Genomic DNA, 27,472 nt, shown 5'->3' with positions numbered 1-27,472 from the left:
TGATCCCACAGAAGCACAAATGGCTGAAATAGTGAATGCCTGCTGTGGAAAAGAGGTCTAAGTGTATTGCAGCTTACTGTAAAGCCACACACCAGTCCGATTGCTCATGCTGACCCCTCGTCCACCACTAAAATCGGCTACAATGGGTATTTGAGCATCAGAGCTGGACTGAAGTTCCCACCTTGCAAAGGGGAAGCCTTTATGTTGTTAAGCAGATGGTTTAAAGAGGTTGTACATTACTTGGACAACCCTTTCTCAACCATAGTTCCCCAATGTAAAATAATTGAAGCTGTACTCACCTTGGGTACGGGTGGCTGCTCTCCTGGGATAGTGTTGTGCCAGGTGAGCCCTGCAGCCAAACGATGTCACACAATCCCCGGGAGAGGAGGTGCCAACATCGCTGGAATGGCTCCCGCACCGGAGGGGAGAATGGCTGCCATTAGTTAAAACATGGGGGAACAATAATTGTTGGGGGAGGGGTTTTCCGAGTAGTGGACAACCCCTTTAAGTGTAAATGTATATTGGAAGGTCTTTTGTTTATTTTGTATTTCTTATCTAAATGATCTGTATATATAATATTTGCCCAACATTATGTCTTATTACAAACACATAAAACAAAATTTCTTTATATTTTTATTTCTCATTTTATCAAAACATTTTCCGACCGAGACATGGATCCACTTCCACAAAAAAATAAAAAATAAAAAAAAATAAAAAATCCTTGACAGGTTGTTATCTTTCTTATGTGGTCACTAGGAGACTGAAAAATAAGGGAGGGATGTAGAGAGGAGCCTCCCCAATCGTAGCTAAACAGGGTGTCACATTAGTGGGCTAATCTTTGCACCTCCTCAGGTACAAGCGCAGGGGAAAAAAAAAAAAAAAAAGGGTGGGAAAGAAAGGGCAAGTGGGTGTTATCTGTCGAAATGTGTCACTTTTTATTAATTCATGATCCGAACAATGGCTGCAGCCCTGAGAATTATTTACTAGTCATCTTATGTATCACGTGGAGATCTTGTCACCCCTCCTCCCACACCAAGATGTGCACATTGGGGGGGTGTTGTAAGGCAGATAAAAGGAAAGTAAATTGTCTCAAATCTGAGAAGAAGTGATCCAGTTTCTTACTGTTAATTGTGACAGTGCATGATCCGTATACACACAAACACACACACAGTAAGTGCAGCAGGGCAGGACCCGCAAACATGGTCAGACATTCACACACACTCAGAGCTTTCACACGTTCCCTGATCTCTTTATTCTCACATTTGGTCCATGGGAAGAAAAAAAAAAAATCCACCTTACAACATCCCTCATGTGGGGGAAATCGCCTGCCCCATGTGAGGGTATAACCTGCCCCTTCTTCCCTCCCCCCACCATTTCCCTAAAGACTTGGTAAGTCAGTGGTGTTATCGAAGAGACATTGTAAAATCTGAAGCGATGTTGACGCCTGGTTTTCGCACAGTTATCACAGAAGTTTGGGCATCGTAGTCAAATTCCAGCTGCACTTCTGAGCCGCCTACGGAAAAAAAGAAGGTTAATAAATGAGTAAGTGTTCCGGCTGCAGAAACCGCGGGGTTGCATACTCCACAATGGCGGCTTTGCCATATAACCCCGCAATAGGAATAGGTTTCCCTCAAAGCCACATTTAATTATACAAGATACATTTTGTCACTATTCAACCAAAAATTTTAAAATATTCCAATATTTCACATTTCAATATTCATAAAAAGTTATGATTTCCTGTTGCTCACTTTCAGATTTGCAATGTAGACAGTCATCAAAAGCATCACTATCATTAAAGAGGTTGACAAGTACTTTTACATTATCTGTCCTCAGGATAGGTCATCAATGTCTGATTAGCGGGGGTGTCGGACCCCGGCCAATCAGCTGTTATCGTCAGCCGGAAATATTCACTTGCGGAGTTGCTCCATCTACTTGTAGTGGCCGCTGCAGCGTACTGCACATCCGCCTCCCTATTGATTTGAATAGGAGGCAGATATGCAGTACCCTGCAGCGGCCACTATAAGTAGATGGAGCAGCTCGGTAAGTGAGTACTTGCGGACAGCGGCCGCCACCGATGACAGCTGATCAGCAAGGGTGTCAGCCGATCAGACATTGATGACCTATCCTAAGGATAAGCCATCAATGTAAAAGTAGTGGACAACTTCTTTAAAGGGAACCTGTCCAGTTCTTTGACTTTTCCCAGCTACTCTTATAGCTGTATGCATAAGGTGTCTTATAGGCCTTATCAAATGCAACGATGTTTGACAAATGAAATTTAGCATACGAGACGCTGCAGGATTAACGAGGCAGGACTAGACTAGTGGGGCACATCTTTCCCCAGCTAGCATAGCCTCAGATCTTCTAATCACGCCTCCCTGGGTGTGACTGACAACCTTCACATCAGTCCTACCATAATGGGGATTTTATGAAGGATGTCAGTCATACCGGGGAGACGTGATTAGTAGATCTGTGGCTTAGTTTATCCTGTAGCGTATACCATAAATGTACAAAAGATGGAATGGAGGATTTTAGCTACTCACCATAAAATCAAAATCTCTATTGCATCATTGGGAGGCGGGGGTGGGGTGGGGGGGGGGGTGTTAAATAGGTAACCATGGGGAAGTTTGATGACGGGGATGGTATTAATAAAAAACTCCACCTTATAATAGGATTCCTCTGTCATCAATAAAAAGCTCTCCTTAATAAAGATTCTTCTTCCTTACTGATTCCTGTCTGGCTGATCCTGGGGAACCCCATGGTTACCTGTGTCCCCCCCAATGAAGCGATAGAGAAATACCCCTTTAAATCTCATTCACAATGCCAATCTGCTGTATAAAGCCGGTGGGATCATACCCTCTAATCCTAAATACATTGTTTTGTCCATTACTTCCTATTCAATGCAGCTATCATAAAGCACCGTACACACCTTGCTGTACTGTCTATACAGAGAGAACAGAAAAATAAGTTATATATAATTCTAAAGGAATCGTTTCCTACAGATAGGCGCTCACCTGGCTGATGTAGGGTTATGCTGTTTGGCTTCGTAGCTCCAATTATCACGACGCGCTCCAACCAACTGGGGGTCTCAAACTTTCCATTAAGATCCAGGGAGCTGATAGAAGACAGATTGTGTTACAAAAATCCCAATTACTCAAACTCAGATCTCGCCGTTTCTTCTGATCAGGTCTCCATCATGACGACGTTCCTCAGCCTCACCTTGATGTCAGTTTTCCATGGCTGTAGCTGAATTTTCTGTACAAGAACTCATTTTGTTGGTAACTGAAGCTGTGACCATCATCCAAGTACAGTTCTCCTTGGGCTTCTCCCTATGACAAGAGAAGGAGGAGATCTGATCCATATCTAAAGAGGCTTATTGGTTAAGTCAGAGAGAATGCAGCTAGGAAGGTGAGGAAGATGATGGTATCAGCCGTAGAATGGCCATCCAGAAATGTCACATTCACTCACCTGCAGATTCAGGGCCACGTACAGAGTAAACGGATCATCTTGCATACAATCTGAGGAACGTCTTGCTCGATCCTTCCGAGGGATTATAGACCCCCCACGCTGAAACACTGGAATCTGGAAAGTCACAAGAAGGACAAACAATTTAGGAGTATATCTGAACGAACGCCAAAGCAGAAGTAAATGTTTGACTATTTTAAAAAATATATATCCACAGATTTTGCCATTTTTATTTTGTTTCCCATTTTGATGTTCACCGTATGAGAGAGCTAGTCAATTATTTTATTATTTCAGACAAATGTGAGCAGGGATACAAATTTTTTTTTTCCTCTTTTTAACATTTTGCTATTAATGTTTAGGGAAAAGGAGCATATGAAAGGTAATCAGCAGGACTTTACCCACTCAGACTATTTATATGTGCATGTAGCTGTTTCAAAGACAAGAGCAGCAACACCTTTACATGACCAATCTGTTCCTCCGTTACGGAGAAATCAGTGTTTGAATTAATATGTAAATGAGGCTGAAGAGCTATGGTAGATCTGAAGCTTCAGTCACTCCAGCTCTATTCCCCGACTCCTGCTTGACTGATGGCTCCTATGCCTAAAGTCACACTGCATAGAGGTCAAGCAGGAGGAGGAGGCGGCGCTGGGAGGGGAACAGAGCTGGAGTGACAGAGGCTTCAGACCTACTATAGCTCTTCAGCCTCATTTGGAAATCAATCCAAACTTTGATTTCTTAATAACAGAGGAACAGACTGGCCATGTAAAGGTATTTCTGGACTTAACAGTTACATGTGCATATAAATAGTTTTGGGTGGGTGAAATTGGATTCCCTTTAAACTCCTAGATATCTTTAATGCTTTTTACATTTTTTTTTCTTAAATTAGTACTTTAGTATTACGGTCTAAGTGACGATCTCCTATGAAGTGCAGCCATAGGTTGGACTTCACAGGTATAGTAAAGTGGCAGAAATGGGGCCATGGTAACCCATCAGCACCCTCCGATTGCGTTGTGCCCTTACGGAGAGCTGCCATATTTATTAGATTTTAAATGCCGGTCACTTTTGACAATGGCACTTAAGATGTTGAACTGTTGTGATCAGATCTAGTAATATACAGAAGATTTCGTTAAGAACGCGCATCAGCTCATCCATCATGGTGAGGATACTTACTGAACTCATGGTGACCGACTGGTAGAACTTCTGAGGAGACTTGTACTTCTGATACGTGTGGACATCATACCAGACCTGTCAGGAGTCACCAGGGTCAGCAACATATGGGGGGATCAGGGGAGAGTACAATCACATTAAGGGGTGCGTGTACTCACTTCTCCGGTCCCAGGAAGATAGATGTGCACTCCACGAGCATTGCTCTCCGTTACGGGGTGCACCAGAAGTCCAGGGCCTGCACAATATTGTTAAGCAGAACCACACGTTACAGGTGCTACCGAAATACTATAACAATGGCAGATATTTCTCTTCTCATTATAGGGATTTTCCACATTCAAAGGAGTGGTGCACTAATAAGTGCATGGTTGTAAAACACACAACTAGTACTCATCCTCTCCAGGACCAGTGGTAAGGTTGACAAGAGTGAACATCACCGCTGCATCCAATCACGTGGCTTAGCTGCTGTGCTGAAACACATGAGCCGCTTAGCACAGTGATTGGCTGCAGCAGTGGTGTGAACTGTAGTCGTGACGTCACCTCTGCAGCAGTGAAAAACCAGTGATGGACCTGGTGAGGGGAGAATATTGTGCTTGTTGGCTTCCAACTAGAAATGTTTGTGCATCACTTTTGTGAAAGTGGAAAACCCCTTTAATAGTCAAAACAAAGATTGGCACAGCAGATAGAATTGATAGAGGGTTACATATGCAAAGACATGGATAATTGGCTCACCTAATAAGTACTGGTCGTCAATCGCAAACGTGGAGACATCTGATGGAAAGTCGATCCAGAGAGCCCTAAAATATACAAAGACTCCATTTTTAGCTCACAATTACCATCTGCTTTACATGATTTCTAATGTTAAGAGGAAATTGACATCTTCGGGGATATCACAGCGCTGCAGCCAATCACTGAGCTTGGTAATGTCGGCTCTGTATCTCCCAGTACTTAGGTGATCAGATATCTTAACACTTTAATGAGACAGAAGAGTGCCGGTCGGGGAGATGACCATGTGCTTAAATTGTAAAATAGAAGAAGGGGGTGGACAAACCCTTTAACCTCCAAATTTCTATTTTTTTTTCCCCAGTTTCTCGGCAGTGAACAATCCCCTCACCTCATTACAGGCTCGCCATCCCGATGTGCGGCGTAGAACAGCGTATACCAGTATGGAAGGAGCGCATATCTTTGCTGTAGGGCTTCACGTATAATATCAGCATTGGTTTCTCCGTGTAACCAGGGCTCACGTCGAGGAGTGTCCAAGTGCGCATGAGCGCGGAAGAAAGGCTGATATGCTCCGGCCTGGTACCAGCGGACAAGGAGTTCGGTTTCTGGGTTCTTGAAAAAACCGCCAACATCCGCTGTAAAAGTTGAAGCAGAATAAAATTGTAATCACTTTTACTACTCGTATACCGCTAGGATGATCTAACACTTGTCCAGGGGCACCACTGCGGTGACCCCACTGATTGCAATGGTGCTTTGTCACTTCGTAGGCTCCGCTTGGCTTTAACCGTGCAGCCACATGGACGACACTGGATTTGTTCTATTGATTAAAGAGGGTCACAGAGTGTCAGACCCCGGCCAAAATCAAGCATTGGTGGCATTATCCCAACAAATGACGAAATGGCACAAACAAACCTCCACAGAATGAGATCCCAACAAGAGCCAGACTCAGGCACATGGGGAGAGAGATCTTCAAGTGTTCCCACTCCGCAGCATTATCACCCGTCCACACCGCACCTGGATAACAATAGGAAAGTACTCCTGTAGCTATCGTATGTCCGGTGTATAGGAGCAGCACTGTATTTCACCGTTACTCTTACCGTAACGCTGTGACCCTGCAAAGAAGGCTCGAGTCAAGACGAACGGCCTCTCCTTCCCACCGGAACGATGGATCAAACCCTCAGCAGTGGCTTTGTGCTGTAGATATCGAATAGGTTGGATCTATACCGCATACCATACACCTTATACACATACTATATACAGCACTCACCACATACAACCCGTAAAGGTTGTGAACCTCTCGGTGCTCCCAGTCCCCCCAATGCATGGCATCTTTGTGCATAGTCACTTCTGGGCCGTTGAATACAGACGGTTCGTTCATATCGTTCCAAACAAACAAATTATCCATAGATCCCTGACGAGGAAACAAGAACGTAAAGCAACAGCACAAAATGAAAGCCGAAGAACAACGTGCAGCATCTCACCTCATACTGGTCATAGGAGAACATACTGGACCACCAGGCTCGCATCTCTGGATTGGTGAAGTCAGGATAGGCAGCAGAGCCTGCAAAGGAAGAGCGTGTGAAAACATGGCGACCCAAGACGTGAATGCTAGTGACCGCAGCCTGTTATGGGTCAGACCTACCCATAACAGATCCCCCTCCCTCTAACCCTTCGCTGGCAGGCAGGGAAGGAAATCTAGGTAAAGAATAGGGAGATACTTCCCCCTCCTCTCCCTCTAGCCCTCCGCTGGCAGGGAATAATAATAATAATGTTTATTTTTATAGCGCCAACATATTCCGCAGCACTTTACAAATTTTAGGGGGGACTTATACAGACAATACAGAATAAGCATATCTCATATCGAAAGGAGTGAGGGCCCTGCTCGCAAGCTTACAGTCTATGAGGAAATGGGGGAGACACAAAAGGTAGAATGTACATATATTGTATAATGCAGCCTTGATATACTATATAGGATAAATAATACATGGACTGGTCGCCTGCCAGTATGTGTGCAGTCCTGACCGAGGCTATTATGTGCATGGATGGTATGAACCTGAAATTGAAGAAGATTTTAATATGGGGGAAAACTGGGACGGACATCTGGGATGGACAAATAGTGTGTGGAGGCGATACGCCAGTCTAAAGAAATGGGTTTTTAGGGTCCGCTTGAAACTGTGGGTATTGGGAATTAATCGAACTGTCCTGGGTAGTGCATTCCAAAGAATTGGCACAGCACGCGAGAAATCTTGGAGACGGGAGTGGGAAGTTCGGATTATGGAGGATTTTAGTTTTAAGTCACTGGCAGAACGGAGGGCACGTGTAGGGTGGTAGACAGACAAGGGAGGAGATGTAGGGGGGTACTGAAGCATGGAGCGCTTTGTGGGTAAGCGTGATAAGTTTAAATTGAACTCTATATTGGGTGGGTAACCAATACAATGACTGGCACAGGGAAGAGGCATCGGTGTAGCGGTTGGCGAGGAATATGATCCTGGCTGCTGCATTAAGGACGGATTGGAGAGGGGAGAGTTTAGTAAGAGGAAGCCCGATTAGTAGAGAGTTGCAGTAGTCCAGACGAGAATGAATAAGAGCGACAGTAAGAGTTTTTGCCGAGTCAAAGGTGAGAAAAGTCCTGATTCTTGAGATGTTTTTGAGGTGCAGATGACATGAACGAGCGAGTGATTTGATGTGAGGAGTGAAGAAAAGATCTGAGTCAAAAATGACCCCAAGACAGCGGGCATGTTGCTGGGGAGTAATGGTTGAGCCACAAACGGAAATGGCAATATCGGGCACAGGTAGGTTAGTGGAGGGAGGAAAGACGAGGAGTTCAGTTTTTGACAGATTCAGTTTTAGGCAGAGGGAGGACATAATGTTAGACACAGCAGAAAGACAATCACTGGTCTTTTGTAGTAATGCAGGTGTGATGTCCGGAGCAGAGGTGTATAATTGGGTGTCATCAGCATAGAGATGGTACTGAAAACCGAATCTGCTGATTGTTTGTCCAATAGAAGCGGTGTATAAGGAGAAAAGAAGGGGGCCTAGGACTGATCCTTGAGGAACCCCTACAGTAAGGGGAAGGAGAGAGGAGGAGGAGCTGGCGAAAGACACCGAGAAGGAGCGGTCAGAGATAGGAGGAGAACCAGGAGAGAACAGTGTCCTTGAGGCCAATAGTGCGGAGCATAGTGAGGAGGAGCTGGGGATCCACAGTGTCGAATGCTGCAGAGAGATCCAGGAGAATCAGCAGGGAGCAGTGACCATTAGATTTAGCTGTTAGTAGATCATTAGAGACTTTAGTGAGGGCAGTTTCAGTAGAATGTAAAGAGCGGAAACCAGATTTTAAAGTGTCAAGAAGAGAGTTGTCTGAGAGATAGCGGATTAGATGGGAATGGACCAGGCGTTCCAAGAGTTTAGGGATAAAGGGAAGATTGGAAACAGGTCTGTAGTTGGCCGTGCAGTTCAGGTCAAGGGAAGGTTTTTTAAGTAATGGGTGTATGCTGGCGTGTTTAAAAGAAGAGGGAAAGATACCAGATGAGAGGGAGAGGTTGAAAATTTTAGTTAGGCGAGTGGTGACAGCTGGAGCAAGGGACTGAAGGAGATGTGAGGGAATAGGGTCACTGGTGCAGGTGGTAGGGCGAGAAGATGCAAGGAGGCTGATCACTTCATCTTCCGTGACTGGTTCGAAGTCAGAAAGTGAGCAAGATACAATGTGGCGGGGGAGAGCATGCATAACATTTGGGGATTGGGAGAAAATTTCCTGTCGGATATGGTCAAATTTTTCTTTGAAATAATTGGCCAGATCGTCAGCGCTGAGGTCAGTGGTCGGGGCCTGTGCTGTTTGAGGAGAGAATGAAACGTGTCAAAGAGGCGTTTAGGATTATTGGAAAGTGAGATTATGAGGTTGTTAAAGTAGGTTTGTTTGGAGAGGTGAAGCGCAGAGATATACGTTTTCAGCATAAATTTATAATGGAGGAAATCTTCGGGCAGATTTGATTTTCTCCACAGCCGTTCAGCGCACCTGGAACACCGCTGGAGAAGACGTGTTTGAGGCGTGTGCCAGGGTTGTCGCCGTCTATGCCGAATTGTTCTTTGTGTAGGAGGTGCGGCTTCATCCAGGGCGCATAGCATTATTTCGTTATAATGCTTTAATGCAGAGTCGGGACATGAGAGGGAGGAGATTGGGGCCAATGAGGATTGCAACTTTTTCATAAATTTCTGGGTGTTAATGGCGCGTATATTTCTAGAAGTGTGGAAAGTGGGGGGGGTCTTGAGTAGAGTCACAGTTCTTGACCGAGAATGAAAGAAGATTATGGTCAGAGAGTGGAAGGGGAGAGTTAGTAAAGTCATGTACTGAGCAAAGCCGGGAGAAGATCAGGTCCAATGTGTTCCCGTCCTCATGTGTAGGAGAATTAGCAAGCTGTGAAAGGCTGAAGAAGGAGGTTAGTGATAAAAGGTGAGCCGCAGATGGTGAAAGAGAATCGCCAATAGGGATGTTAAAATCTCCCATGATTATCGTGGGGATGTCGCAGGAAAGAAAATTTGGAAGCCAGGCAGCAAAGTGATCCAGGAACTGACGGGAGGGACCTGGAGGGCGATAGACAACTGCCACTCGCAGGGAGAAGGGTCGGTAGAGTCTGACTGTGTGGGCCTCAAAAGACGGGAAGATAAGGGAGGGTACAGGGGGGATAACTAGGAAGGAAATCTAGGTAAAGAATAAGGAGATCCATCCCCCTCCTCTCCCTCTAGCCCTCCGCTGACAGGGAAGGAAATCTAGGTAAAGTATAGGGAGATCCTTCCCCCTCCCCTCCCTGTATCTAACCCTCTGCTGGCAGGCAGGGAAGGAGCTATAGTTTACTATAGGGAAAGTGTTCATGTATTTATATGCAATTATCTTTAATATGGTAATTTTGTTTTTTTAAATATCTTTGTAAACAAAATGTTTACACTTCACGGGTTTAATTTTTGGGAATTCGATTTTAAGTATAATAAAATTCTATTGTTAGACGTACCTAGTATACCCCTACTATATATGATTTTGTAAGAGTTCAGACTTACCTGGCCAGCACCAGCCCTCGTAGTCACTCCCGTCTTTGGTTTTAATATAGAAATTTCGAGACCGGATCTCGCTGTGAATCCGATAAGCGCTGTCTATTTTTATGTGAGGATCAACGATCGCCACCATCTGCAATACAGTAAGAGAGTAATATAAAAAAAAAACGCTACACCAAGGAAAAATACTGATCCTCTACTATAAAGTCTGAGAAGAAAGGACTGAAGAGGGGGCGCTTTTTTTTTTTTTGTTTTTCATTCGGAAAACCCATCAGTGGGCTAAAGTTGAATTAAAAAAAATTTTTGGTTTTGGAAAACTTGTCCCCAGGCTTTTTTTTTTTTTTTAAAAAAGGTGCGCTTTTACTCACCCTCCTCTGGTCCAACAAAGTCTCTGGTGCTGCACCATGTGTGTTATAGTCTGCAGCACTGACATCACGTTGACAGCTGAGTGGTCTGTGCTTTCAACTTGAGCAGAGCGGCTGAGCTCAATTATTGGCGGCAGTGCGGTCGACGTGCTGTCAGCGCTGCAGACAATAAGACACCAGGAGCAGCGGTACAGACTAAATAGTAAACTTGGGGAGGGTGAGTAAAGTACAGTGTGTTTTTTTTTACAGTTTGCTGCAAACTGCAGCCCAGAGAACAGGGATTTTGCAAAACTGGACAACCCCCTTTAAAAAGGTGGTTTAGATCGACTCTTCTGCTTACATCGGTTAGTAATTCTGTACTCCTGTTCTGCTATAGGAACCGAAAAATAGAGTTTCTATCAAATGACAGACAGCACCAGAGATGTAATTAATGGGTTATCGGGGTCAGTCATTGCTGGAGGTATCGGTATATTATCTATACTGTGCGCAATCTTTGTATAAAAATGACGGCTGCATCACACATGCAGATGTGAGAGGAGCCTTAGGATGCTTTGATGACGACCATCTTACCTTCCGCCTCTTCTCTTTCAATCCAGTCAGCATATTTTTGGGAGTGGGGAACTTGTGAGGGTCCCAGGTGAAATATCTCTTCCCATCGGCATGCTCAATATCTAACCAGATGACATCGTAAGGCATATCGTGCTCATCAAAGCCGGCGTCCACATTACGCACATCTTCCTCGTCGTTGTAATTCCATCGGCACTGGTGGTAGCCCAGGGAGAAGTATGGGGGCAGAGCCTGGGTGCCTGTATAAGGGGGGAGAAAAATAAATTAGCATTTGAGATTTTTTTTTCGTTTCCTGAAATCAACCTATGCAATCTGGGATGCTAAAGTGGTTGGTAAGATGATTAATCTTACAAGTTGCGCCTCTCCTCCTGCAATCTCCAGGTTGTATATTTTATATAATAATGGTGGTTGCTCAATGCACATGGTCAGCAGAGGATGCAGGAGCCGGCTACCGGGGTGTACGGCTGAAATATAGGATGGATTAACCGGTGCAATGTCAGCTGGACTCTACTAAAACTGCATAACCATTTTATATGGAGGAGAAAACGTCCTAGGATTAATCTACACAAGCTTATGTCATCCAAAGATGATGGTGGCATTCATTTTCCAAGCATCAGGAATTATAACCTAGCTGGCCTCTTTGGCTCCACAAAACACATACATACTCTGACTATACATTGGAATCAGATTAGGTGTATCCCTTTAATTTAACTGCACTTCTACACTCTCGATATACTTCCCTAGGAATGAAAAGATCAGTGACTTTTAGAGACACCATCTCCGCACGGAAGGCAGGTAGGAAACAATATGGCCTTTCCGTCAGAATTTCTAAGCACCTGCCGCTATGGCGGAATCCAGAATTTCCATAGGGCAACGAAAACAAATTATTTTCTAAGTGGATACAGGCTGGTATAGACAACATCTCATCTCCTCCACCCAACCGAACAGAGATTGTATGGGAAAATATAAACTGCCTCTCCAGCATGGCTTTCAGTATGAACAAATCAGACTTTCCGTTATGTCAAACTTAAGAGATGCTATTGATGAGACCTCCCAGAACGACTTGGATGTCATATTACTATCTCCAATAGGTACCCCCTCAATATCTATTCGGTAATGAAATCTAATTTGTTAGGGGTGCACCCAAACATATTGGAAGAAACAATTGGAAGAGGTGGAAATTCCCGTTAAGATCAGGTTGGGTTGGAAGGTATTTAGGAAACACATTATAAGTGAAACATGGAGAGAAACTTAGTATAAAGTAATACATGGGGCCATCTACGTCTTTAATATACCGAAAAAAGATCCACTATCGAATAGACTAACTGCGTGCCCTAAATGCAATCATCCCTACTCTGACCTCATGCATGGCCTCTGGTCCTGCACCGAATCAACAGTATATTGGGATCAGGTCTCAGATATGATTCACACTATTTGGGGTCCAGGGTACACCCCCTCTCCATACTTAGCCCTACTACATTATTGGAGTAACTCAGAGAATCCTGACAAGAAGATAGGAGGCCCCCCAAGATTGCTCCACAGTCTACTCATTTTGGCAAAAAAACAGCTACTCAAACATTGGCTAGACCCCAACAACCCCCACTAAACAGAGCTGACAGCCCAAATGAAACATTTTATGGGAGTAGAACTGGACGCCCTCCGTAACAAGGAACAGCAAGCTGGCAAATTTCTACTAAAGTGGAAACAGTTTATTATAACCTGCTCACTGAATGAAAAAAAAAAAAATGGTCGAACCATTCACTTCTACAGAATGGTTTATTTTAGAGGATCTCAATAACAACCTGGGACTATTACGCATAAAATAGGGGAGAAAAACAGGATGCAATAGTTACCTGATTAAAATGACTACCCTTTCGTGACGACTATAATAATTAGCAATATCATCTAAATCTTTTATTGGTTTCGACGATGATGACTTTAAGATGTTAATGTTTAATCTCTCGTTTATATATTGTGACAGCTAATCACAAACTAATGCTTTCACTGTGCGCCCACAGTCTGCGTACGGGCGCCTGATTAGTCTCTAAAATTTGGCTTTGTTTATATGTCTTTATAGGTTTTTTCCCCAGAAAACCCTAATAAAAATGATGTATTTTAAAAAGAAAAAAAGAAATAGCATAACATCAGTCGAGGGGACTTGTAAGTTTTACCAAGAGCAGTAAAAGTTGGTCTATTGGAGTAAGACAAGAAGAGGCTGCTCAAAAGGGACAAAGCAGTGACCAGTCATGTTACTTTGCATTTAAAGATCGCTCCCCCCTCCATTACTGTTTTTTGGGTGCACAGACCTTTTCAATAGACACGCAGTGGCAGTCATTGCATCGGTTGCACATCCTCTGCAGCATACAATGTAAGCTTATCTCTCTCCCCCACAAAGCCCTCCTCAGTGCTGCACAGTCCTACATCTCTTCCCTCCTCTCTACTAGTGTTCTCCGTTCTGCTAATGACACAAGACTAACATCTCCAAAATCTGTTCTCTCTCCCATCTCCAAGATGTTTCTCGTGCTGCACCGTTTCTCTGGAATGCACTACCCCATACAATCAGATTAATTCTGTGTCCACAGATCTAATAACACATTTTGACAAGATCACATCTTCTGAATCTGTTCTCCCGTCCTACATTCTTGCTCAGAATCTGGGTCTTTCTATCACCTATTCCCGCACCCTCCGTGCATGCAGAGGCATTTTGTATCTGGACATATACAGATAGCAGCTGATAATCAGTTCTTGCGGTTGTATATGAATACCCGGACCAAGCACTTTGTGTCACCTCTATATCCTCATGTATTGTAAGCTCTTGGGCATCGGGCCCTCACTCCTTTTGTTTAACTTGGAAATTACATATGCCTGCAGATCTAGGGTTAATCTGCAGGTAAATAGCATTACAATGTTGCCTGGCTGCCTTATAGAAAGTGCGGCTATTGAGAGAAAATGAACTTACTTCCTCCCAGGAGCCGCCGGGCTTTGCCACGAGGGTGAGTGCAGAGCGGCGATAGTCATCGCTCCGTATACAATGAGCTGCAGATGTAAGAACAGCCCTGCACATTGGATTGACAGCTCGCGCTGCACAGATGCCAGCTGTCAATCAACGTGCCACAGCGAGCACATGATGTATCATAAAGAAGTAGTGTTAGATACCTGTCAGACTGGCGTACTGCTTAAAGATATCGCTGGGTGAAGGCCCAAGTAAAATGAACACGTCAATGATCCCGCTCTCCGACATCCAGCGCACGTCTGTCTGCGGCGTCTCGTCACCTCCCTGCATGTACTGCAACATCTTCCCCAGAAGAGTCTGCCGGGAATACAAGCACATTATCACCCAGCCATTCCGCTGATGTCTCATGCATCACTTTCTGACCCATGTCGCTCTCACCTTGCCAGCTGTGTTGGAGCTGATGTCTACCCAGGTCTCCGCTGCGTTGAGCCAAAATATACCTAATGTGCGCTGAACGTTGTGAGCCAGCAAGAGGGGCACAGCGCCATACAAAGCCATGGTGTTGTACAGCTCGTACTGAAAGACGTCCAGGTTATAGAGCCGATAAGGATCTGTACTCCTACAAAAGACAACGGTCGTTAATAAATGTGATCACAGATGGAGAAAAGGGGCACAAAAGCAACAAAGAAAGACCCCCGTCTCCGCTGCTCATTATTCAAGAGACAGCCCCTGAACTATGCTTCCAGGACTTCACGTAGGGGGGTTCTATCAGGCGAGAACAGACGTCCTTGAGGGTCCAGAATAATGGGACATCAGTAAGCGAGGTGACGCTGGATCTAATGTAATGATAACCAGAAACAAGGAGAAATACACAAGTCCTCCTCACTCTGTTGTCCGTAGTCGGAGGTTGTCCGCGTGTTCTGGAATCCCGTAAACGTGTTCAAATCCCGGTAACGAGAAATCAAGACCCACAGAAGAAGGACCTGCAAGAGATCAACAAGGTCAAGTAGAGTCACATTGTGGCTGCATTCAACGTGTCCAACATTTACGGTCCGAGTATGGGCTATGATGTCTGGACCCTCAGCAGGTCTCCTGACCCAAACATAATAGTGTCATAGGTATACACGAGACTGATGAGGTCGGGTCAGATGAGCTGCGGCTGGTAGACATCGCAGTAGTCAGACCACAAATGTACGTATGAAACATCCAATGAAATTGATATTAAGATAACAGCACAGCTCCAGGAGCAAGCACAGGTGGAAGAGCAGGCCAGGCGCTGGCTGTGCAGCACAGACCACACAATGTCCTGCTGGGATACTTTATACAATACAAGAATATCTGCCAGAATCGTTCAGGATTCCCAGGCCTCTGCTTCAATATGCAAAACTGGTTTCAGGCTCAAATGCTTTTGAAAAAAAAGGTCATTTTTCGCAGCATTTCCTTGCAGTGCTAAACGTTGCAAGTTGGCTGCAAGTAAATGTGTAAAAGTAGATTTTTGGTACTCACCGTAAAATCTGTTTCTTGCAGTCTTCACTGGGGAACACAGAACCATGGGGCACTCTACTGCCACCTGGAGGCTGATACCATTATTGCATTTACTGGTTCCTCCCCAGCAGACTATACCTCGCCTTCTAGCCTCAGGCTTCCTCAGCTTAGTGTAGTGGCAGTAGGAGGCGAGGTCTGTCTCAGAACTGTCTTAAGTTAGGCACTAACCATTTTGATTTTGTGCTTCAGATGGATGTCTCCAGGGAACCGTGCACTCTGTTTCACCCATGTAGCGACAGAGTACAGGCTGTAATTGTTCAGTCCGTATCCTCTCATGTCGGTGAGGCCGGACTAATGTACCTTGACACTGTCGGTAGTCAGGTCCTGGGGTGGAAGTCTGTAAGCCAACCTAGTTCTTGCCCACCACCCCACATAACGCAGCGCAGAAATTAAAGGGATCCAGATCTTCAGGAGAGGCAAGAATATCCTGGTCGTGAGCCCTTTCTTCCCCTCTCTATTCCTTCCCTTGGTGTGGTAGTTACTAGAGGCTGCACGGCTCCGGAGGAGTTAAAGGGACGGTCCTTGTGAAGGTTCCGGGTGCTGCTGCTCTACTTGCCCATCTGAGCTCCCCTTGGCCTTATCTGGTCGAGGTTAAACAGGTTGGTGGGCTGGAGTGGGACCTTGCCAGCCAAGTTTATTTAAATGCAGTAATAGCGTCAGCCTCCAGGTGGCAGCAGACTATCCCATGATTCTGAACGAGAAACACATCCCAAGCAGTGCATTTTTAGTGTTTTCTAAGTCCCTAGCATTTTAAAAGAAAGACGGTTTGTGATTCCCTAGTGTTCTTAGAGCAACCAGGGCATCTCCTGAGCAGCTCGCCAGAGCCTCCGATTTTGCAGATGGCTTAGAAACTGGTACTTTACCCGTCTGAAGACATCTTATGGGCACACTTGAATTGTATTGTCGAGAGGAAAGGTGATTTATTTGCCCTCAACTATTGCCCTGGGATTTCTATTTGCAGTCACCATAGTTTCTTACCATTTGGTTTGCTGTCCGTGTGAGTTTTAAAGGTTTCTTCCCATGTTCCTGGCTCGTCCTCCTCTTCCTGGCCAAAAATAAGAAATATAGAAAGCGTTATCACATTGACCAACCAGACCAACACTCAAAAGGGTTCTGCACCACGTCTGTCTCACTCCCGCATTGGAAGTATTAAGACCATGCTGCAAGGCAACCGTCTGATGCCCGGAAGGTATCGCGCACATCTGAGATGCACACGATACCCGCTAGGCCATCCTGGCCGGTGTACAGCAGGGTCCTTCAATGCCACATGGGGAAACCAGCACCACTTGCACAATCCCGATAACCCCTGTGCCCCAATATCACATGCACATGAGCATTGTGTCTATTATTCCCCTCCCTTGTACATTATCCTTTAAGTAAAAATGCCAAATATTTTGTTTTCCATGTATTTTTTTTGCCATCCCCCTTTCTCACCTTCTTGCCTTCCTCTTCCTTTGCCACTTCCTCCTCTCCTTGGTTTTCATTATCACTTCCCGTGGGTTCATCCGTCTTCTCTGAATCACTACAAGCCGAACAAAGACGAGGGGTGAGGAGTGACGCTTCCAGGAGGATGGGACATATAGAAACAGAGGCAAGGTAGAGAGGAGGGAGAGGGTTAGAAGATGAGGAGGGCACGTGATGATGAAGGGACAGGACGTCTAAGGCTATGTGTAGTGGGTTATTGCCGTCATTCTCTGCCGCTCGGTCGTGAAGCTCATACGATAACTTATCAGTAGTCTAGACTGGAAACCAAGACGTGTCCCTTACTACAGTCATCCCAGGAAAAGGCACAAAAATGGCAGCCAAGGAAAGTTAAAAGGGGTATTTCCCATTTTCAAGATCCTATCCCAATATGTAGTAGTTGTAATACTAATATTAGCAAATACCTCCAATTAGAAATGTAGTATAGTTCTTCTGATTACCTCATGTGCATGGCATTGCAATACCTTAGGTATCTATGGTTACAAGCACTAACAACTATCTGTCCTGCACACGGGGTAAGCAACATAGCGAATCAGAAAAACTATACTACATTTCTAATTTGAGGCATATATTAGTAATAAAATAATAAAAATATTATTTGTATTATATTATTTTTATATTATTAAATAATAATAATAATATATTGAGATAGGAACTTTGATGGGAATACCCCTTTAAAAAGTTCAAATATTACAGGAGTGTGCGCTGTAATCATGTCTCTAGTTCGCGCTCATTAGCAGCATGGACCGGCCGCCGTCTGTGCGCTCTCCATCACTGAACAACCATATTATATTCTGTAAGCGCTGGAGCCAGCACCTCTCCAGCACTCTCCTATGGAGCCGCCGAGAACCCAAAAGTTTACAAAAAAAAAAAAAATGCAGAAAATACTTAGTAATATTCTCCACTTCTCTACTGCAATGAAATCCCAGAGATATATCATGATGCTTTTTTTCCTACATGTTATACGTGTCCCTTCTCAACAGCGGACATACACATAGGAATGGATCGTTGTAGGACGAATCCCTGCTCCATAACTGCTAGACCTTTCTGGATGAGGCTCATCTCCACTGTGGGATATGGATAAGGGGAGAGTTGGGCGACCCCAAAACACAGTACATAGTTTGACAATGCAAATCTGCAGTTTTGGTCAACAGCGTGTATGGGCACTTTAACATAAGGCAACTAACTGCTGCAAAATAATAATTTGCTAAACATACCCCTTAAAAGAGGTTTTAGAAAACTCTGGCCTTACCTGCAGTTTTTTTATTTTATTTTAAATAAAAACAACAAATGGACCTGGGGAGGATGAGGAAAGCACGACAGTCTCCAGTGTCTGTTGCACTGATGTCACATCAACAAAGCTGCCGCCAATAAATCTCAGCGGCTTCTGCCCAAGTTCACAGTATGAAGATCCGAGTTCAACAAGACACCAGGAGCAGCAGCAGCGGAGACTCAGTGTTGGACCTGGGGAGGGTGAGTAAAGCTCAGCACCTGGGGAAAAGAAGTCTTCTGAAACCAGAAAACCCCTTTAAACCAAGCTCTTTTTGCTTGGAACCCACCATAGTAAAAGTAACACTTGGTCCCCTACTAGATTACTACCTGCCGCTTTTATGTCTCCCTTTAACTCTCGCCTGTGTTAATCTAAGTCAGAACTCTAGTATGTCAGTCATGTGTGTCAAGTCAAGTTTGCAAGCGGGATCAATGATTACCTAGAGAAAAGACTCTTCACTTTATGCCACATGTTACCGACAGCGCTACTAACTTTAGCCGAGAGACTGGGAGGTGATGGGGCACGAGAGGAGAAGGGCAGAAAGAAAAAAAAGGGATGGGGCATAGAGCAAAAAAGAAAGAAAAACACATTTCAGTTTCAATTCCCAGGTTAAAAAAAGGCCAACCCCCAATAATTCCATGATTTATTCCCAGAATTACATCCCAATCACTAGTGGACGCTCTCCATTACTTACGTGTCTTTCCTTTCCCTGAACTGCTCGAAGTAAAGTAAGCCGCGAGAGTTTACGCTCAGGACCAGATCTCGCCCGGCCAGGATGTCCAGTCGGAAAGGCGATCCGGTCACCAGCAGCTTGTGCTCCTCGCTCCCCAGGGACAGCTCCAGAGTGTTGTCGTCCTGTCCGGTTACCTGCAGACTGTCGGATAATTCATGAACACACCTGTATGCAAATAAAGCTGTAAGGACGGAACATCTACCGCCGTGGGTTCACTTACTTTTCAGGGGTGGGAGTCCCAAGCAGCACATCAGGAACCTCGTAACGGGGTTTTAGAGGCTTGATCTCATTGATCTTAATACGGGTCATGTTTCCATGAAGCCCGAAGACTTCCAGAAGGAGGGAAACCTAGGAGGAAGTGAAATGAATGGGATTATTTAATAACTGCTCCGGAAATAAGCTAAGACCTCATTTTTCTTGCATTCCAAAAAATGGACCGATTTCCATCAGCATTAAAAAAAAAAAACTGATAGAAACGTCCCAGCTTCCACTAGCAAACAGTGGAAATCGGACAGCACAAGGATGCAACTAAGAGGACATCAGTAAGCTGTCCAAGACTTTCAAAGGTTCTAATTATGGGAGTTTGATCTGCAACATGAATAAAAAAATAAATAAAAATGGATGCCTTTGTTTTTTAGGATCCCCCCTCAGTCAAACATGGACATGTGAAGAACCCCATAGACTTTAGCGGTTAGGGGTTCTATCCATGAAAAACGGACGTGTGAATGAGGCTTAATACGGACCTAAAAATTACCCTGCGGCTGTGAGGACTAGTAGCCCGTACACTGAAGGGATGATCGATCCTGCTGTGATCTTACCTGGGTCTGGTCATTAATGAGCTGGATTTCAAGTTTATCCGCAGTCAGTTTCGCGCTTCCCAGCAAAGCCCGATATTGAGAGGGTCCCGGCTCCAGCTTGCGCTGACGTCTACAAGAACATGGAGAATAAAAGACAACTAAAAACCAAGAACAGACGGCAGGGGGCTGAAGATAAAAAAAAACAATCTGCTCTACATCAGGGCTATTCTCAAAATAGATCTCTCCAACTATAAGATTAGAGGATATCTTGCTGATCACAGGACCCCCCTTAATAATTGAGAACAGTGATTGGGACCCCTAGAACTGAATTCTGCAGAGCCCCTACTTGAAAGTAGCGGGAGGTGCTCGTGTTCAGCCTGCGCTCTGCCCATTGTCTATGGGACTGCTGAGCGCTGGACTTTCATAGACAATGAAAGGAGTGGAGGTTAAACATGAGCTCTCATCAAGAACATTATTTGGGGCGGATAGAGTTTAGCGGTATAATATATATATCTCAGCACCATTTTACATTTACTCACGGTGGGTGCCAGGCCTCCAAGCAACCTGTCCAAATTGCATCTTAATAGAAAAATATATTAAGGCAGCACTCCAGATAAAGTCCATTTTTTCTAAAATTGAATTTGAGCCCAAATGGCGACATTTCGGTTCATAGAACCTTTCTCAAATTCTATGATCCGAAACGTCGCCATTTGGGCTCAATAAAGTCCATTTTTTATAAAAATTTTATTTATCTGGAGTGCTGCCTTAATATATTTTTTCTACAGTGTAATGTGGGTGTGTGCATATATTATATATTACACATTAGAAAAAATATAATGACATGCCAGCCGTAATAGTACTAATCACTTTGGCAGTTGCACCTGGAAGACTTACTTTCTCCCTTAAAGCAGACCCGAGGTCACTCCTTTATACGGGTGATCACACCCCTACGGAGGGCGAACCAGCCAGTTTGGCAGGATGAGCCGATTAAAGTACTTTGTGTTGTCCTGCCCCTAATTAGATAGATGTTGGGAGGCTGATCCCACACGCTGGATTTTAACATGCACGGTGCTACCAGAGCGTCTGACAGCGGCTTATTCCCTCCTCCCTACAGAGCTGGAGTAGAAGAAGGTCTGGGATCAAAGTAGTTAAAAATCAAACCCGCCCAATGTCCCGTCTTTCTCAGAATCAGTGAGGAATCCCAGACATCATGATCATAAATTGATGATGTATCTTAGCAAGAAATCACTTAATGAAATGCAAATGGCCCTTTTAATTTCTATCATCTACTAATTATTAGCGCACCTTTTACTTAAGTGCAGTCATGTGGAGTCTGCACGACCGCGGGGGGGGCCTGAAGCGTGACGTCTGTATCAGACCAGATTACACATACATTAGTGGAATTATTAATACGATAGCTTAAATAATGGCTGCACTCCCAACCTCAGTGGTCAGCGATGCTAGAGATGGAGACCGTAAGTGCAGCCTGCCGCTCGCCCGCCCCGCGCTGCGGTCTCCTGCCGTGAATAGGGAACCCAGAGACGAGACTTCTGATGCCCTGGGCAGAAAAGGGTCCGGGGGTCCCCCCTGTACTTTACATAGAAAGGTCTAGAATGAGCCTTGCACAGTGCAACCATCTCCATCTGCGCCAGCACTCCGGGCACTGCCAGCAATGAGCATCGCCTAGTGGGTGCAGTTATTGTAATATTTGCAAAGCAGGTATGCAAATGTGCACAGAGGCTTGAAATATTCGGGTCACTTACTTGCAGAACGAGCTCTGTTCACATGTCTTGAAATTGCTCCTATCGACACTCAGGCCAGGAGTAAGACAGACCGAGAACACGAGAGCGATCCCAAGGAGCCTAGAAGAGAGACAGGGAGAGGATCACTAGACGTTCCATAGATCGGTCAGAAAATAACGACACAATGGGGGAAATAATGCAAAGAAAGTAACTGGAGGATCAGAACGGGAGCTGCAGGGGGAGGAGGGGGTGAAGGGTCAGAACGGGAGCTGCAGGGGAAGGAGGGGGGGTGAAGGGTCAGAACGGGAGCTGCAGGGGGAGGAGGGGGGGTGAAGGGTCAGAACGGGAGCAGCAGGGGGAGGAGGGGAGGTGAAGGGTCAGAACGGGAGCTGCAGGGGGAGGAGGGGGTGAAGGGTCAGAACGGGAGCTGCAGGGGGGGTGAAGGGTCAGAACGGGAGCTGCAGGGGAAGGAGGGGGGGGTGAAGGGTCAGAACGGGAGCTGCAGGGGAAGGAGGGGGGGGTGAAGGGTCAGAACGGGAGCTGCAGGGGAAGGAGGGGGGGGGGGATGAAGGGTCAGAACGGGAGCTGCAGGGGAAGGAGGGGGGGGTGAAGGGTCAGAACGGGAGCTGCAGGGGAAGGAGGGGGGGGGGGATGAAGGGTCAGAACGGGAGCAGCAGGGGGAGGAGGGGGGGTGAAGGGTCAGAACGGGAGCTGCAGGGGGAGGAGGGGGGGTGAAGGGTCAGAACGGGAGCAGCAGGGGGAGGAGGGGGGGTGAAGGGTCAGAACGGGAGCTGCAGGGGGAGGAGGGGGGGTGAAGGGTCAGAACGGGAGCTGCAGGGGGAGGAGGGGGGGGTGAAGGGTCAGAACGGGAGCTGCAGAGGAAGGAGGGGGGGTGAAGGGTCAGAACGGGAGCTGCAGGGGAAAGAGGGGGGGTGAAGGGTCAGAACGGGAGCTGCAGGGGAAGGAGGGGGGGTGAAGGGTCAGAACGGGAGCTGCAGGGGAAAGAGGGGGGGGTGAAGGGTCAGAACGGGAGCTGCAGGGGAAGGAGGGGGGGTGAAGGGTCAGAACGGGAGCTGCAGGGGAAGGAGGGGGGGTGAAGGGTCAGAACGGGAGCTGCAGGGGGAGGAGGGGGGGTGAAGGGTCAGAACGGGAGCAGCAGGGGGAGGAGGGAGGGTGAAGGGTCAGAACGGGAGCTGCAGGGGGAGGAGGGGGGGTGAAGGATCAGAACGGGAGCTGCAGGGGAAGGAGGGGGGGTGAAGGGTCAGAACGGGAGCTGCAGGGGAAGGAGGGGGGGTGAAGGGTCAGAACGGGAGCTGCAGGGGAAGGAGGGGGGGTGAAGGGTCAGAACGGGAGCTGCAGGAGAAGGAGGGGGGGTGAAGGGTCAGAACGGGAGCTGCAGGGGATGGAGGGGGGGTGAAGGGTCAGAACGGGAGCTGCAGGGGAAGGAGGGGGGGTGAAGGGTCAGAACGGGAGCTGCAGGGGAAGGAGGGGGGGTGAAGGGTCAGAACGGGAGCTGCAGGGGAAGGAGGGGGGGTGAAGGGTCAGAACGGGAGCTGCAGGGGAAGGAGGGGGGGTGAAGGGTCAGAACGGGAGCTGCAGGGGAAGGGGGGGGTGAAGGGTCAGAACGGGAGCTGCAGGGGAAGGAGGGGGGGTTTAGGGTCAGAACGGGAGCTGCAGGGGAAGGAGGGGGGGTTTAGGGTCAGAACGGGAGCTGCAGGGGAAGGAGGGGGGGTGAAGGGTCAGAACGGGAGCTGCAGGGGAAGGAGGGGGGGGTGAAGGGTCAGAACGGGAGCTGCAGGGGAAGGAGGGGGGGTGAAGGGTCAGAACGGGAGCTGCAGGGGAAGGAGGGCGGTGAAGGGTCAGAACGGGAGCTGCAGGGGGAGGAGGGGGTGAAGGGTCAGAACGGGAGCTGCAGGGGGGGGTGAAGGGTCAGAACGGGAGCAGCGGGGGATGGGTGAGGGTCTTACGTTTAGTTTCCCCCCCTATCTTATAATGCGGGCACATCTCAGCCATGAAATATGACAAGGTGCATCTAATGATTGGTTCAAGCACATTACATGTATAAGGATATAAAATATGGCTGACAGGTGTTTCCTGTGGCTATAAAGGAGTTTTTCTGGCAAACATATTTTGCTTTATAAACCCATCCAGCAATAAATAAAAGGAAATTAAAAAAATACAATGTGCTGCCAAGTCACACAGAGGTACAATTTGCAAACACCTTCCTTGTATAGAAAGTGGATCCGTCACCACTCCTGACGTGTGTGATCTAGTAACTGCTTGTAATAAAATATTTTATGACACTTTCTTATAAATCTGTGCAAAGATGGTTCCTCAGTTATTCCTCCTGGAAATGGACAGACCCATAAATATTGAAGTCCACCTGTCAAACTATTCAGAAATTTCCAGGAGGGATAACAGAGGAGCAAGAGAGAAGAAAAGAATCACTTAGTAAAAGTGACAAATCCTGGGAACAGACACAGGAGATCACTGCGCAATTCCCTCCCCATTACAGAGACCCCCACTGAGCAGTAAAATGCTTGTCCCGAGGACCCCCACCAATTCACTGTGGTGGTGTGGATGGGGCACAGGTTGAAGCCCCCCAAAAGGTGAATAAATAGGTGGGTGGGAATCAGTAGCACAGGAGCGTTGTGGTCTGCACAACCTGTAAAGTTCAGGACAATCCCTTTAAGGGACCAAACAGCATAGTTCTGACAATGTAACTTTAAGTTAACCATTTGTGCCCCCGCGACGCTCTCTGGGAACAAAAAACAAAGAAGAACTCAACTATATACAAAAAAATGGAGTTAAAAAGTCGGGAAGGCCGAACATTTGTACAAACTTCCCTCCGTCACTGTGTATTGCGCAGGTTAGGGATAAGTCGTGTGTTTGCTGAATGAGACCACACGGGGCTTGTATGCAGTCTGTTGCCATGGAGATTCATGGTTCAGCACAGGGGCTGTGGACATTTTGCGGTTGCTTCGCTTTTCTCGCTCTTTCGATGCACTGGAGCTCACTATTCCTGGACAATCAGTCACTTACTCAAAAAATGTTTAATGGATAAAAGAAAAATGAGAAACACAGAAAGGAATCACTGATCTGTAACTGGAAAAGTCGTGAACAAAGACCTGTCAGCACCTTCTGTACTATAGTGACATGCCAAGGTGGAGGGGAGGCCCAGGAGCGAGGCGCCACTGCTAAAAAGCTCTGGAAACATTGATACAGTAAGATCCCACAGTATGCGGCGGATGCTGGGGGTGGTGATCCATTCCTATCACACAGTATAGGGCGGATGCTAGGGGTAGTGATCCATTCCTATCACACAGTATAGGGCGGATGCTGGGGGTAGTGATCCATTCCTATCACACAGTAGAGGGCGGATGCTGGGAGTGGTGATCCATTCCTATCACACAGTAGAGGGCGGATGCTGGGAGTGGTGATCCATTCCTATCACACAGTAGAGGGCGGATGCTGGGAGTGGTGATCCATTCCTATCAAACAGTAGAGGGAGGATGCTGGGGGTGGTGATCCATTCCTATCACACAGTAGAGGGCGGATGCTGGGGGTGGTGATCCATTCCTATCACACAGTAGAGGGCGGATGCTGGGGGTGGTGATCCATTCCTATCACACAGTATAGGGCGGATGCTGGGGGTGGTGATCCATTCCTATCACACAGTATAGGGCGGATGCTGGGGGTGGTGATCCATTCCTATCACACAATATAGTGCGGATGCTGGGGGTGGTGATCCATTCCTATCACAGTATAGTGCGGATGCTGGGGGTGGTGATCCATTCCTATCACACAGTATATGGCGGATGCTGGGAGTGGTGATCCATTCCTATCAAACAGTAGAGGGAGGATGCTGGGGGTGGTGATCCATTCCTATCACACAGTAGAGGGCGGATGCTGGGGGTGGTGATCCATTCCTATCACACAGTAGAGGGCGGATGCTGGGGGTGGTGATCCATTCCTATCACACAGTAGAGGGCGGATGCTGGGGGTGGTGATCCATTCCTATCACACAGTAGAGGGCGGATGCTGGGGGTGGTGATCCATTCCTATCACACAGTAGAGGGCGGATGCTGGGGGTGGTGATCCATTCCTATCACACAATATAGTGCGGATGCTGGGGGTGGTGATCCATTCCTATCACACAGTAGAGGGCGGATGCTGGGGGTGGTGATCCATTCCTATCACACAGTATAGGGCGGATGCTGGGGGTGGTGATCCATTCTTATCACACAATATAGGGTGGATGCTGGGGGTGGTGATCCATTCTTATCACACAATATAGGGTGGATGCTGGGGGTGGTGATCCATTCCTATCACACAGTAGAGGGTGATTGCTGGGGGTGGTGATCCATTCCTATCACACAGTATAGGGTGGATGCTGGGGGTGGTGATCCATTCCTATCACACAATATAGGGCGGATGCTGGGGGTGGTGATCCATTCTTATCACACAGTATAGGGTGGATACTGGGGGTGGTGATCCGCCCTATACTGTGTGATAGGAATGAATGCTGGGGGTGGTGATCCATTCTTATCACACAATATAGGGTGGATGCTGGGGGTGGTGATCCATTCTTATCACACAATATAGGGTGGATGCTGGGGGTGGTGATCCATTCCTATCACACAGTAGAGGGTGGATGCTGGGGGTGGTGATCCAGTCCTATCACACAATATAGGGCGGATGCTGGGGGTGGTGATCCATTCCTATCACACAGTAGAGGGTGGATGCTGGGGGTGGTGATCCATTCCTATCACACAGTATAGGGCAGATGCTGGGGGTGGTGATCCATTCCTATCACACAGTAGAGGGCGGATGCTGGGGGTGGTGATCCATTCCTATCACACAGAGGGTGGATGCTGGGGGTTGTGATCCATTCCTATCACACAGTAAAGGGTGGATGCTGGGGGTGGTGATCCATTCCTATCACACAATATAGGATGGATGCTGGGGGTGGTGATCCATTCATATCACACAGTATAGGGTGGATGCTGGGGGTAGTGCTAGGACTCCTCTATTTGCTCGCAGTAATGCACGGATGTCCGCCTGTGAAGAGGAGAGTGAACTTCACTCCTGACAACTCTCTCGGCCGCCGCTGACCCGACTACAGCCGGGCCACACCATTCTGCCACCCTCACAGCGTCCCTGCCCCCCTCCGCCATGCCCGGTACTGTGTGACTGCACAGACATATGCTACCTCCCACTACCCCAGGCACGCTCTCACCTCCGAGCCAGCGCCATCTTGGATCCGCTCTGACCTCCGACCCCTCGGTAGCCGGCTCTCTGACAGAGGCCACGCCCAACACTCAAACGTCACCAAAGTTCTACGGCGCAGGCGGGGACACGTCAGCGCTTATCATTGGCCAGCGACGGCGAGGCTGGAAACGCCCCGCCCACAGCTGCCGCTAGCGATGACGTCACTACACGGCAGAATTTACAGCGAATGGGAAAAAGAAATCCTGTCATGTGACTGTAAAGACGAGGGGGCGGGGAAAAGGGAGACAAAGAGGGGAGGAGCTGACGGCGACGGCGGGAGTGTGGTCACATCGCTGCTGGCAGCTACTGTGTGTCCTGTGTATTGCTGCCACGTCCCTCACACCACGCTAATGTC

The 27,472-nt window shown here is 47.0% G+C and overlaps 1 protein-coding gene across 2 annotated transcripts; it reads right to left on the bottom strand.

Moving 5' to 3' along the window:
- Positions 1-672: 672 nt before the first annotated feature.
- Positions 673-27,231, bottom strand: GANAB (glucosidase II alpha subunit). 2 transcript variants are annotated; one of them, XM_073658470.1, is made up of 25 exons: positions 27,086-27,231; positions 21,868-21,966; positions 20,126-20,234; positions 19,528-19,655; positions 19,269-19,448; positions 19,014-19,079; positions 17,257-17,344; positions 16,801-16,867; positions 15,164-15,260; positions 14,716-14,896; positions 14,481-14,634; positions 11,328-11,563; positions 10,399-10,525; positions 6,831-6,910; positions 6,617-6,760; positions 6,447-6,543; positions 6,262-6,363; positions 5,741-5,984; positions 5,359-5,423; positions 4,788-4,864; positions 4,633-4,707; positions 3,466-3,579; positions 3,217-3,326; positions 3,012-3,112; positions 673-1,513 (listed from the first exon to the last, which is right to left on the bottom strand). In XM_073658470.1, the coding sequence occupies exons 1-25, from the start codon at positions 27,100-27,102 to the stop codon at positions 1,404-1,406; spliced, it is 2,868 nt and encodes a 955-aa protein (XP_073514571.1). In that variant the 5' UTR covers positions 27,103-27,231; the 3' UTR covers positions 673-1,403. The 2 variants fall into 2 exon arrangements, with proteins under 2 accessions (XP_073514571.1, XP_073514572.1); XM_073658471.1 differs by lacking the exon at positions 19,014-19,079 and having other exon boundaries at positions 675-1,513.
- Between the last annotated feature and the right edge of the window lie 241 nt (positions 27,232-27,472).

This window comes from Phyllobates terribilis, unplaced genomic scaffold (genome assembly GCF_046119375.1).
Source record: "Phyllobates terribilis strain yellow unplaced genomic scaffold, ASM4611937v1 Scaffold_13__5_contigs__length_258822181, whole genome shotgun sequence".
Lineage (NCBI taxonomy): Eukaryota > Metazoa > Chordata > Amphibia > Anura > Dendrobatidae > Phyllobates > Phyllobates terribilis.
The sequence above is the reverse complement of the archived record's forward strand: the minus strand, read 5'-3'. Positions and strand labels throughout refer to the sequence as shown.